The 13740-nt window shown below is 42.1% G+C and overlaps 1 protein-coding gene across 5 annotated transcripts in view; it reads left to right on the forward strand.

Moving 5' to 3' along the window:
• The window catches only part of VCAN (versican), a 135866-nt gene that overhangs the window by 33329 nt on the left and 88797 nt on the right, over positions 1–13740 (forward strand). For all 5 annotated transcript variants that reach the window (XM_073344417.2, XM_073344418.2, XM_073344419.2 and 2 more), the window contains exons 4-5: positions 1799–1973; positions 2098–2225. In XM_073344417.2, coding sequence (XP_073200518.2) covers positions 1799–1973; positions 2098–2225 — 303 coding nt within the window. The remainder of the gene's footprint in view (positions 1–1798; positions 1974–2097; positions 2226–13740) is intronic.

Raw genomic sequence — 13740 nt, forward strand, 5'->3', positions numbered from 1 at the left:
GGAAATACTTTCCTTGATGCAGCCTAGGATTGCATTAGCCTTTTTCATGACCATTATCACATTGGTTGATCACAGAATTACTATGAACCACCAATTGCACCCAGGTCTTTCTCCTCCTCTGTCACTTGCAACTGATAAATCCCCAGTTTATAGCAAAAATTCTTGTTGCTAGTCCCTAAGTGCATGACTTTGCATTATTAAATTTAATCTAATTTCTTTTACTTTAGTTTTCAAGGTCATCCAGGTCTTTTTGCATGATATTCTAGTCCTCCTCAATATTGGCAACCCTAACTTTGTGTCATCCTCAAATTTTATTAGCACACTCCCACTTTTTGTACCAAATTCATTAATGAAAATGTAAAATAAGATTAGTCCCAAGGCCAATCCCTGAGGAACTCCACTAATAACTTCTCTCCAGCCTGACAGTTCACCTTTCAGTATGACCCATTGTAGTCTCTCCATTAACCAGTTCCTTATTCACCTTTCAAGTCTCATATTTATCCCCATCCTCTCCAATTTAATGAATAATTTCCCATGTGCAACTGTATCAAATGTATTACTGAAATCCAGGTTGATTAGATCTACTGCATTTCCTTTGTCTAAAAAATGAGTTATCTTCTCAAAGAAAGGGATCAGGTTGGTCTGGTATGATCTACCTTTTGTACAGCCATGTTGTATGTTATCCCAATTACTGTTTACCTCTCTGTCCTTAACTACTTTCTCTTTCAAAATTTCTTCCAAGACCTTTCATACAATTGAGGTCAAACTAACAGGCATGTAGTTTCCTATGTCACTTTTTTATAGCTGAGAATTAATAGCTGAGAATTAGCAATTCTCCAGTCATAGGGTATGACCCCCAAATTTACAGATTAATTAAAAATCCTTGCTATTGGACTTGTGATTAGTGAGGTTCTACTATATAGTATTTTTCAAAGATCATCATGCAGCATCCATTGTTGTTTAACTTTAAAGGCATGGCAATAGGGGATGAATGATCTTGAATAGTAATAAAAAATGATTTCTGCCCATTGAATGTTAGTACACTTTTTCAGTCATAAGAACATAAGAATTGACATACTGGGTTAGACCAATGGTCCCTCTAGCCTAGTATCCGGTCTTCTGACAGTGGTGCCAGATGCTTCGGGAGGCAATGAACAGAACAGGGCAATTTATCCATTAGTTCTGCTCTTAGATATGCGTGTGCAGCTGCTGCTGCTGTCAGGGGATTTGCACTTGTATTGAGAACAGAGTGGCCCCTAACTAGAACAAAACTTTTTTTAATGCTCTGAAGTTTTTTATTTTTTTTATTTCTAAATTCTGCCAATTGCATAATCAGGAATCCCCAAATACAAGAAAGGTTTATGTAGCCTGTAATATTTTTAGTACATAAAAGAAAATATAATTGTATAGAATATAAAAAGTGGCCAGTCTTCAGATGTTTATAAATAGTATTACTATATTTGTAACTAATCTGGGCTGCAGAGACCGACACCATGTAGAGATCAACTCAGGGACCTTCTTCACCAAAATCACAGGTTTCTACCACTTGAGCTAAAAGAATTTCTCCAAGTCTGAGTAGTAGCAGGCTGTTATCTAGTCACTAGTGGCAGTCACTAGAAGGAGGCATGATCATACTTACCATGGAATATCTTGTAACAGCATGTTATTATTATTGTACAAGGAGGGAGTCACCTTATTTTTTTTTAATTATTGTTGTATCAGGATAACGTTACTGTATAATGAATATGGCAAATGTGATGCAACTTGTGTCACTACCATGCGTTTGTTGTCTTTGTAGGTGTTGTGTTTCACTATCGTGCCGCAACTAGTAGGTATACCCTGGATTTTCAGCATGCTCAGCAGTCTTGTCTGGACAATGGTGCTGTTATAGCAAACCCTGATCAGCTGAAAGCTGCATATGAAGATGGATTTGAGCAATGTGATGCTGGTTGGTTGTCTGATCAAACTGTTAGGTGAGTTGTTCAAATTGCCTCTTGAGAGTATTTCCCCAAATTAATAGGCTTGATCTGTTCATACTTAAAATGCAATAAAATGTTAACGAACTGTAACAATAAATATTAACTTACTGTATTCCAGATATCCAATCAGGCAACCCAGAGTTGGCTGCTATGGAGATAAAATGGGAAAGGAAGGAGTTAGAACATACGGATTCCGTCTTCCCAATGAAACTTATGATGTATATTGCTATGTGGATCACCTGGAAGGTAAGATAGTCCCACGTTTATGTTCAAAAGCTAAAATAATTGGAGAATCTAACATGGCAAGACAGTAAAATAAGAATTTTTTTATAAAAACCATCCTAGTCATTTTGCATACGAAAAAGAATGGTTGGATGAAACAAACCTATAGTTTGTGGGATAGCAGGCCTTAATTAAAGGAGACCGTGGAGGTGGTGGTTCACAAATGGGTATTCAGGTTTGGAGCTTCTATAGTTAGTGACAGTAGTCAATGTAAACCTGCTATTGGAACATGTCCTCACATTTTTAGAGTGTTAAAAAAAGAAAGATACTTCAAGAAATGTTTGTAACATTTGGAGGTACTGCAGAGAACTAAAGATGCATCTAGTTTATGTACTAACTATATTATGGTTCCTAAAGTATACAGCTAAGGTGCTTACCTATCGGTGACTCCAGAATTACATAGATATTAAATGACAATCCAAGCTTAATATTGAATTTTGGAAATAAAAGGCTTTCACAGTATAACATAGTTCTGGTGAGACATGTGCAACATGTTTAGTAGAACTGTCTGTGATACCACAATATGACATCAATTCACGTGAAATTTGTCTGTGGAAGGCCTCCCACTACAATGCAACAGTTGTGGGTCTGTTGTGTGGGGGATGGGCAATGATGAAAGGTGAAAACCAAGGGACTGAACCCCAGTCTATAGCAAAGTTAGATGCTGTGCCAGCTCTATGAAGATCAAAACAGCAAGGATTTGGAGGATTCGAGATTTGAGGGTACAATGGCCACACATTCCCACATCATGTTGTGATCCCTGCGTGCCCTCACTTCAGCCTATAGGGCTAGTGCAGCAGCTATAGTTAGCATAGCTAACTACCCTACACTTCTCTAGTGGGATTGTGGGTGTATTCTAGATATTTTCATGCTTAGAGACTATACTAATTGATTCAATATAAACACTTAAGATATAAAGATAGATTCTCTCCCCACTCTCTCCACCTCCGTGTAGACTTATACTCAGCGTTTGTGCTGTGAATTTTACCCTATATGCAGAAGTCCACAGTAACGAGACATACAGCTGTCATGTTTCAATGCACTGAAACAGTATGAGACTTTCACTTTGTTTCCCTGTGAGTAGAGTTTCATTCAACTAGGTTTCTACTCTTCCATCGTAACGCATTTTACCAATTCCAAACTATAAGTTTTATGGACAAGTTCCTCAGCTAATATAAATTAGTATAGCTCTGTCGAAGTCCATGGAGCATTGAATCAGCTGAACCATATGTGTCTTCAAATATTTAAATAAAGGAATAATAATTTCATGATAGATTGTAAGGTTTTGATTGTTTTATTTTATATTTCAGTTATTGTCTAAAATTCTCTTTCTGTTCTGAAAATCTAGAAGGATAAAGACTTTGATCCTGCACCCACTGCAGTCAATGGGAGTTTTGCCATGAACTTCAGTAGATGCAGGGTCAGGTCCAAAATAGCTCCCAGAAGAGAACTATGGAAATGGTTCCCCATCTTTTACTGTTATATTATCTGTTCAGAATATCACAGTCACTCCCTGGTGATAAGAGACAGTTATTGCTTTAAATAAAGCACCACTAATGTGAGTTTAGTGCATACATGTTTGAAAGGCAAAGATGAAGTACACATGGCAGTAGTGCAGATTTTCTGAAATTAAAAAAAAAAAAAGGAAGTGCTCATGAAAGATGCTCGATTGAGGGTAGCATATTAATGGGGGGAGTTTTATCATTGATTTCAGTGGGAGCAGATTTAGGCCGACACTGAAAAGTCCAACCTAAAGTCCTCCAGTTAGCCACATAGCAGATAACAGTAGCAATGTCAATGGGCCGTCATCCTAATCTGGAGAGACCACTGCTAGGGGTGAGATAGTAGCTCAGTCTCTGTGGCCCATTCAATCCTTGCTCTCTGTAACAGGGTGACTTGGCACTTTATGGGCTAGAGGCCTGTGGTTAGCCAACCCTGATTTCTAATGAGGCACACCTGAGCAAGGATCACCTGATTCTCCTATAAAGAGCAGCAGGAAACTGCAGAGTGAGAGTTCTCAGAGTGTTCTCAGGGAGAACAGAACAGATTATTGAGGCTGATGGGTAAGAGTAGGCTCCAGCAGAGGCACCTGGGGTTTGCAGAGTGAGACTACAGGCAGGAAAAGCATAGGAGTGACCTGATAGGGATGTAACGAGGTGGACTTGAGGAAAGACTGGAAAACTTTATTTTGAATGTTTGTTAATTTAACAAATCGGAACCTGAGAAGCGTGTGAATGGACAAAAGTGTCTATGAATCATGGAGAAAGCCCCTTGAAGGGGGAAACTGAGGCAGGGGCTGTTGGCTCAGGAGGCATCCTCCTGGTGACAGTCTCTGTGCTGAGATTGCCAAGAAGAATGCCAGCTAGTGCCAATCCTGGTTATGTTCTTTTGTGGTGAGGACATTTTTTCTTTAGGAATTGGACTGAGACCATATATAAGTCATCAAACAACAGTCACATCTTACTCATTATTTGAAATGGGCTAAATCTGAACAAGTGAAAGCCTCAATACCCCATTGCCACTCCCACCCCACCCCAAGGTAACATTAACAGCCCCTTGTTGCATAGATATTTCTGCTTTTTTTCTTGTAAAATATAAACATTAACATAGTATTGTTTCTGGGACAGCTCTTCAGTTTGTGTAAATCAGCACAGTTCCATCAAAGCCAGCTGAGGATCTGGCCCTATGTTTTTAACATATTTAATAAGAAGTATAGGATTTGAGTGTGGCTAGATTAACTGTCGAGGAGTACCATTGCTTATGGAATTTCCTAACTTCTGAGGGCTTGATTTCTCAACCTAAATAATGCATTAATGCTATTTTTTTGCTTGTGGACAAATGATAGTGAGCAGGTGGTAGCACCCACTGTACATAAGGGTCGCAAAATAGTTTCCATTATAGTCTTGATAGATTTCAAGCCCAGAAGGTATCATTATGATCATATAGCCTGAGATCCTTCTACTTTTGTATGGGCTAAAGTTTTCAATGGAATGGGAATGTCCAGGCTCAGAAAAAGATAAGAGAAAAATCTGCTCTAGGACCTGAGTATGGATATATGGCATCAGTATTATATACTGCCATGCAATAGGCCCATCTATGGAGGAAACCAGATGCAAGAAGATATAGAAGGTGAGCCTGCTACACCTTGGAATGGCAATTTGTCATACCCTTACCAGCAGGTCCCTAGAAATTTAGCAAGATAGTGGGCTCTTTACCTTTTCACGTAAGGGTTAAAGAACCACGATAGTGCTCTGCTTCTACAAAAATGGTTGCTAGAAGGACAAAAGGTGATTTCAGGAAACTACATAGCACAAAAGAGAATAAACTGGTGGAACCATTTGCCCATGGAGAATTTGATAAACTGAAGACACAAGTAATTTATGTGTACAGTAAACACTGCATAAAAGGACATTGTATGTTTTGTTTGCTGCATAAATAACACATGAATTCCATGGAAGCAGGCCATAGCTTTTAGGATTTGAAGCCACATAATGTTTATTATTGCCCTGTTCATTTCGGGCCTGATTCTGCAACAGGATGACAGAGCTTCTCTTCTGAGGTGCTGAGCCCCTTCAACTGCCGTTAAAGACAAAGGGAATGGAGGGTAATCAGTACCTCACAGAACTGGGCTCATACAAGATATTTTCCATCTTAATTATGATTTGGAACCAAAAACAGGCAAGTATTATTCTAAGATGTTGATTAAGGGTCAGATCTGCTAGCCTTATTCACATTGAATAGTACCTTACTTCTGTAAGGATTTCTGTGTCTAGAACCTGGGGTTAGAGGGTCTTGGCTGACTGATACCTCTATGTTGCCACTGGGGAATGAGGCAAAGCAACACCCAACAGTTACTGGAGGGTTGGGCACTTCAGGAAGTACTGCCTGAAGAGGCCAGTGCAATGGAACCCTGCAGCCCCCTGATTAACCCACACCAACTTTTTAAACCAGGAAGCTGGTCCAGGAAGCATCTGAGCCACAATGCAGACTTTGGCTTGCTACAGCCTCAGACCTCATATTTTGTCCCGTCTTGCTCCTGACTCTTGCCTTCGAACCTGGCCTTCCTTCACTCTGATGCCCATTTCCTGATGACTTGGTAGCTAGTCTAGACTCCTGCTTTTGACCCCGACCCAGCAGACATTACTGGTCCAGCTGTCTTTGTCCTGGCCATTACAACTCCATGAGTAGTATTATTGAAGTCAATGGGACTACTCCCAGAGTAAGGAGCTGCTTGAGTAAGGGTATCAGAATCTAGCCCATAATAAAGATGCTCATCTTGGAAATGTTTGCTCAATAGTTGGGAGCCTTGTGTCAGGGGCAATGTTAGACCAGATGGCCTTCAAAGAGCATGGAAATATTTGCAATAGACTTTAGCTGAAATATGTACTGAATTCACATTATTTATTTGGTTAGTTACAGACAAAGATGTGTGTGAGCAAGCAGCATTTCAGCTTTCTTCTTTCTTCCTTTCTGGCTTTATAAAATTACATTGCCTGAGACATGAATTTCTAGATGCAATACAAACAATTAACCTAAATTAAAACCAGCCATCTAGGCTAAATCTTAGCATTTTCTTGTTCAGAGCAAAGCCATTGAGATTAAAGGCTGTGCATAATTATGAGTAAAATATTTTGAATTTTGTTAAAAAAACCTGGGGGAATTATTATGTAGGTTTAAAACTTCAGAACTATAATGATAAAAAAGAGATTGGAAACAGTTTTTCATTAAACTAGGCATGGGCATGGTGACTTATAATAGGCTGATTTAAACTTTTTATAGTTCATTTCATCTCATTATGTGAGATTTTGAATACGTTTATTAATAAACCAGTGCTTACAGTTAAAGGTCTCATAAATGGGCTATTAATTTAGGGGATTCTATTCTAAAGACCTCACTGCCTGCTTAACTTCACTTCCATCTGAAACAAGTGTCCAACTGGTGATATTACAATGCCTGTTGATTTGAAATGAATGATTAGAAAATAATACGTATGAATTTGAAATTTGGGTAGTGCCAGTGAAGTCTAAGTGAAGTCCCTTCACCAACACCTGCTGATGAAGTGGAGGGGTAGGGGATGAGGTCCACTGGCCAAAGCCATGTAGGAGCCATGTATGTGTAACATGCAAACAAGGAGTTGTGCTAGGAAAGTATTTTTGGGGTGGAGGTTGGGAAGATTCCAGAAACCCCTTTCCTGTGACACACCCTTTTTTTCCCACTTGGTGTAGGAAACCAATAGAAAACCAGATGGCCTTTCAACATTTTCCATTCAGTCTCATATAGTTCTTGCTGTTGTCATTGAAATTTGTGTAAGAATAAAAAGGAACATCCTTTCAGAATAAACCCTCATGCTTAGGGTATTTTTTTGAGGACTCAAGCCCTCCTCCAAAGCCCATCCAAGTTAATAGCACTCTTTCTATTGATTTCTATAGGCTTTTTAGGGTTGCCAGGTGTCCAGTTTTTGACTAGAAAGTCCGGTCGAAAGGGGAACCTGACGGTGTCCAGTCAGTACTACTGACTGAACCCCAAAGGCTGGTTAGTGTGGATAGGAGAGGCATGGAGGAGGCAGATCATCACCCATACCAGCCCCTACACAGCTGGGGCCACATCCTGCCTGCACTGAGCAGCTGCAACTCCCAGTCCCGGCACTGCAGGCGAGTCCCTCCTGATCTGAGCAGAGGGGAGCGGGTGGTGGGGGGAAGCAGAGAGGGAAGAGCAGCAAGCGACGACGGGGGGGGGGGGGGGGGGGGAAGGGAGGGGGGAGGGGGGAGAGGAAGAGGAAGAGGAGTGAATGACAGGGCAGGATCTTGGGGGAAGAGATAGGGCCTTAGGAGTGGGACCTCAGGGTGAAAGGGCAGGGGTGGGGCTTTGTGGGGGAAGAGGCAGGGCAGGGAAGGTTCTGGCACTTCTTCTGGAGTGCCCAGTATTTAAATATTACAAAGCTGGCAACTGATCAGACCCTAATCCCCCTCCTGTGGGTAAGGCACACATGAAAGAGATTTGCTGATGGAGGGTTCAAAATTCATTTGGCCCCTATCAACAAATAAGAACCAGTAAAACTGTGGTGCTGGGTCACAGCGGCTACTTATGAGTTTAATGAGGTGTAGCTCACCTTAGCATTTGGGGGCAGGCCTGTGGAAAACATGGCTCCTCCCAGCGCCTCCAAATGTCATAAATCCCTGATTAGCACTATCACATCACTTTGCACAGAATAGGACTAAGAGCTTTGGGGAAGGTTAACAAGATAATATTTTGGTGCCTGACTTCTATTGATATGAATGGACTTCCGACCTCAGTGAGCCTGCATGTGGCTGAACTTGCCCAATATGTGAGCTGAGCCCAGACAGGGACAGTATTTGTGAGAGCTGGCTGCAGGTCATCAACTTACAGCAGCTGGAGGAGAAGCAGCCCTGGAGTTGCTTCCTGCAGCAGCAGGGGAGATGTCATTTTGTTTCTCTCAGCCCAAAAGCTTGATAGTGACCAAAGCCCCAGCTATACAATGGAGAGACTGAGCCCCAAGACGCCACTATACCTGTAAGGACTAGCTGCCAGCTAAGCCAATAGACTCCCCCACCCAGTTCCAGGAGCCATGGTGGTCAGGGCTTGAGGCTACCAGGGACCTCCTTCACCTGAATGGGAGAGCTGTTGGGCTTCCCAGTGTTGGGGTAGCCAACCTACACCCAGTAAGCCAGGCCTATATCCAGTAAGGGACCCTAGACCTTCACAGTGAGCTCTAGTTCCACAAACAGCTAAAGCCTGTGGGGAGACCTTGAAGCATTTTTGTTGTTTTTACCTGATTAGTTGATATTTAGTGTTTATTAGTGTGGGATTAGCTGGTTACTTATTTAATATCCCAACTTCCCTTACCTGTTCCCTTTCCCTGCTTTTAATTTATCCCTGTCCTGTCAAGGGATAAAATGTTTTTTTATCCTTATCTTTTGGCCCTTGATTTCCTGTATATATAATAATGTCCTAGAGGTCATTGAGCTGTCTATTAGTTTATGCACCCAAGCACTAGGCCGAAGCAGTGAACACAAACAACCTCTTGGTCCAAAGGTTGGTCGCTGAGCCTTCGAGGAGGGCAGAATAAGGAGCTCTACCACTCTTGGTAGAGCAGAGGTGCCCCCAGAAGGGGCTGTGACAGATAAGACAAACACAGGCATATCTTTCTTGAGACTATAGTATTCACCTCATGAATGTTCTCTGTACAGGTTATAGGTATCTCTGTTGGCTAGGGATTGTATTCTATGCCATGGGGGAGGGCTATTGCAGCACCTCCAGGAAATAAAAACAGTGGTGGGTAATTACTGCAAACCCTGGGAACAGTAAACAGGTCAAGAGATGCTTGCCTCCTAGCTCCCCATCTAGCTTGCCACCCCCTGAGGGGGTTTGGATATACTGATTCTGGCTGGGTTCAAGAGCCCCAGAAGACAAAGGAAGAGCCTGGGTAAAGGGTCAGCTTGAACTGACAGAGAGATCTTCATTTTGATAAAAAAAGATGACATGCCTTTTGTCCTGCCGAAGGGTTGGAAGGACTGGAACCTGCCAGGGACTCCCTAGGAGTGAGGGAGGGGGAGGCACTGGTAAGCTTAAATCTGCATTAGACCTTGTTATGGTTTTATATGCTTTCTCTGTAAAGCTTTTATCCTAAAATCATGTACTTTGCTGTGGGCAGAGAACCTCTTTCCTCCACCTTTGGAAAAGCTGTTTGGTTACTGGCAACTGCTGGCATAGCCTTTGGAGCGGAAGCAAAGCACAGGGGCTGGAGAGTAGTCAGACCGGCTGGGATAAACACAGTGAAGTGCAAAGAAGCTGTGAGTCTAAACCCTTGGTCAGAAAGAAAAGAGTCACAAGAGAGAGGTGACAGCTAGAGCTCTGAGACCCAAGAGGGAATTCCTTGAGCAGACCATGAAGGGGAATCAGAGGTGCAGTTACCCCCAAACTGTGACAGAGCTACATAGGGGGAAAGGATAGAATTTAAAAAAATGAAATCTGAGGTTGCCCTTAGCATTTCTAGTTTTCCCATAGTGGTTGGTGCTGGAGAGGGAATGGACACTGACATCATGGGTCCCAGATGCTGGCTGAGATTCACTGCCCCATACCTAACCTCTTCCATGAGGGGCTTTGGACTACTGAGTCCGTGCTGTGTGAGGACTCTCTGGATGTGGTTCTGGCCCACCCTTATTTTCATACTTGCTTTTATAGCATATGGTTCATGAAACTCACTTACTCTCCTGACTCAGTGAGACTTCTTCTAGTGAGGGTGAATAAGTGAATTAAACCTCAGTGGAATGAAATTTGTTCCAAATCCATCTGATAAGCCTGTAGATCCAAAACTTTTTGGCATAGCAGTGGTAGTGAATCAGCCTTTGTCTGCAACAAAAAGCTTGGCTTCCCCATCTAGCTTGTTGTATTTGACAGCAAAAGAAAGAAGCTTTGGTCAGGTGTTTTTTAAAACTAAGCAATGCGAATACTCACAACAGGAAAATCCCGGAGATTCTTTGTATTCTCTGACTGCTGAGGGTAGGGAATCAACTTGAGACATGATCTGAGAAAGGGGCCAAGAATAATACATGTTGCATTATTGTCTGTAATCAAAATATTGTCATGGTTTCCATTTCGCCCTTGCTATTGCAGGGCATGGTCAGAGCTAGTTTTTCCTCCCACTTCTGCTGCAGACCTTGGGTTTGCCTTAATAATTTTGCTGAGTTACCTCTCAGCATGAACTCCAGCTATCAAAACATTACAGATCACAGTTAACTTCTTGGCATTTTTTTCAAGAAGAAAAGTTGATTCTTCATGGCTTTGGAGATGGGGGCTATGTCATCCACTCGCCTGCCAAACGAGTTTTCTGTGAGTGTGAAAAAAGTGCACTCCTAATGTTTTGGTTGGGAAACCTTGGAGTTTCCAGACAGCATAATTAAGCAGCTCACGATGTGTGATGGCAGTAATCCCTCTGCTAAGTATGAGACTTAACGCCCCCACGCACAAGGGAGGAGTTATTTTGAGAGAATACACCACTAGTTAAATATATTTTATTAGTTTCATCAGCAACTTTTAAAGCTTCTTTGAGGAAGTCTGTAAGGGCCAAATTCTTCTTTCTGTTTGGTAGGTCAGAGGGGATAAATGCCAACAGCAGCCAAATTTGACCAGTAGCAGTGGAAGCCAGGACTGGCACCTAAGTGAATTCTGTTTCCCAAATCACATTGATGGCTTCTCTGCCAATTTTGAAATAGGAGATGGGGTGCAGAGCCTGAGCACATCTGCTCTATGTAGCATCATTTCCTAGCACAGTCTTGGGATTTCCATATGAAATCCCTAGAGGAGTTAAATGAGCTTATTTTCAGCATTAACTCTTACTCCTCACATTTACCTCTGCTGTGCTAAGGGAATAGTATGTGGAGAAGACACAAGTGGGGAGCATCATGTATAAGTTGTGCTACGATGAAAGGAAGGACCAGGGATACAATGAAGTGAGATTGGCTCTTTCTTCAGATACCCCAAGATACGAAGGATTTCCCCATTGTAATTGGGACATATGTAGAGGGTGGAGTGCTGGTGGGGTGCAGAGAGCACAAGTAAGTCCTTCCCTCCCATCCGTTCCCCTAGAGTACATGCACAAGAAACTCCAATAATTTGTCAGCCAGCTGTCCCTGAGAAAAGAGGATACCAATTAATTTTGTCCTCTGCACTCACTACACCAACATGTTTGACTAGGGGTAGCAGCATGCCCCCTGTGTTCCCCAGCATTTGTCTATAGGGCGATAATGAGGGAGTATATGGCTCACTACTTCCTACTGGAGTAGTAAGGGCCACTACAGCGCCATGTCTTCATCAACCACCATTTGGGCAGAGAACCTCTTTCCTCTTCTTCCGGAAGTAGTTTGTTCTTACAGCCATTAATGAGCTCTAAAACTTCTTTTAAATTAAAGTGAGAACCAAGGAACTGGACGACAGACACTGGTCTTACTCAGCCCCATGCACATATTATAATTCTCTTTCTCGTTTAAGTCTCAGAAATCAGGTATGTTTGGTACTAGTGTAAGTCAGATCACTACCTCTGGACTACCTGATAATTGGCTTGGAAATATTTCTCCTATGTGCCCAGTGGACGGAGGAAACTTTTTTTTTGTTTTGGAAAACTGCAGGGGAACTTTTAAAAGTTTTCAGATTTTATAACCAGACTCATCTACAGGTTTGAGAGTTTTGCTTGATTTTGGTTTTATATTTGGTCGTGATGGTTATTACACTGTTGTAAATGCAGGTCAAATTAACACTGACACATAAACTTGTAGTTTCTTTTCATATTGGACAGGCTGATTGCAGGCTAATTTCTGGTTGTGTCAATGTGTGGTTAATTGGAATTTGGTCTTGACAAATCTACTGGGGTATTTTTAAACTAGAGGTTTTGGATTCTAAGTATCTAATTTCTTGGCTTGAACAAATGCAAACTGCCATTATATTAACATAGTTTTTTTTTCACATTAGCATTCTTGAAATAAATTAATTTTTACACAATACACGATGGAATGACAAAAGTATTTTGCTGATTGCTTTGCCACCTTTTTGCATTCTTTGTGCCTTCAGCTCCAAAAAGCCCAATATCATGTCAAATAGGTGCTAATGGGCATAAAGCTGGACTCTCTTCGGGCAGATTGCCCCGTTTTAGTTAGTTTACATTTTTCTTTAAATGCATTTTTTGTTTTCAGCATTTATGGATTTTTTGCTCATAAACTGAGCTTCAGACACAGATGGCATCTTTGTTACACCAGCAGAATTTAGGAAACAAACCAAATAACTTGGCCTCTGGTCTATCGTTAGACAGATTCAGTAGAAAGAAGGACACTCTACCCACCACTCAAATGTGCAGTATTATTAACTTTGTAAATGCAGGCAGATTGCAAGGGTTTCTTCCATATAAACAGCTCTTTGTGTGACACTGATGGATAGATTTTCAGCAGGGCATAGGCACAATATGAAAATTTGAAAAAGTGTTCCCACCGTTTGCAGGTGTAAATCCAGTAACAAGAGGCAGAAGTATGCAGAATGGTATGCACGATTCAATGTGTGGGTGCAAAAATGTGGGCCCCAAGTTTCCACTATTTAAATCTGAAATTTCATGGTGTTGTAATTGTAGGGGTTCTGACCCAAAAAGGAGTTGGGGGATCACAAGGTTATTGTATGGGGATGGGGGAGGGTGGCATGGTGTGGTATTGCCACCCTTATTTCTGCACTGCTGCCTGCAGAGCTGCGCCCTAAGTCAGCAGCCGCCACTCCCCGGCTGCCCAGCTTAGAGGGCAGCAGCACAGAGGTAAAGGTGGCGTGGTATGGCATTGAGACCCTTACTTCTGCTCTGCTGCTGGCGGGGCACCACCTTCAGAGCTGGTCGCCCGGCCAACAGCTGCCACTGTCTGGCCACTCAGCTCTGAAGGCAGCACAGAGGTAAGGGTGGCAATACCACCGTTCCCCCTAAAATAACCTT

Source organism: Lepidochelys kempii, chromosome 5 (genome assembly GCF_965140285.1).
Source record: "Lepidochelys kempii isolate rLepKem1 chromosome 5, rLepKem1.hap1, whole genome shotgun sequence".
Classification (NCBI taxonomy): domain Eukaryota; kingdom Metazoa; phylum Chordata; order Testudines; family Cheloniidae; genus Lepidochelys; species Lepidochelys kempii.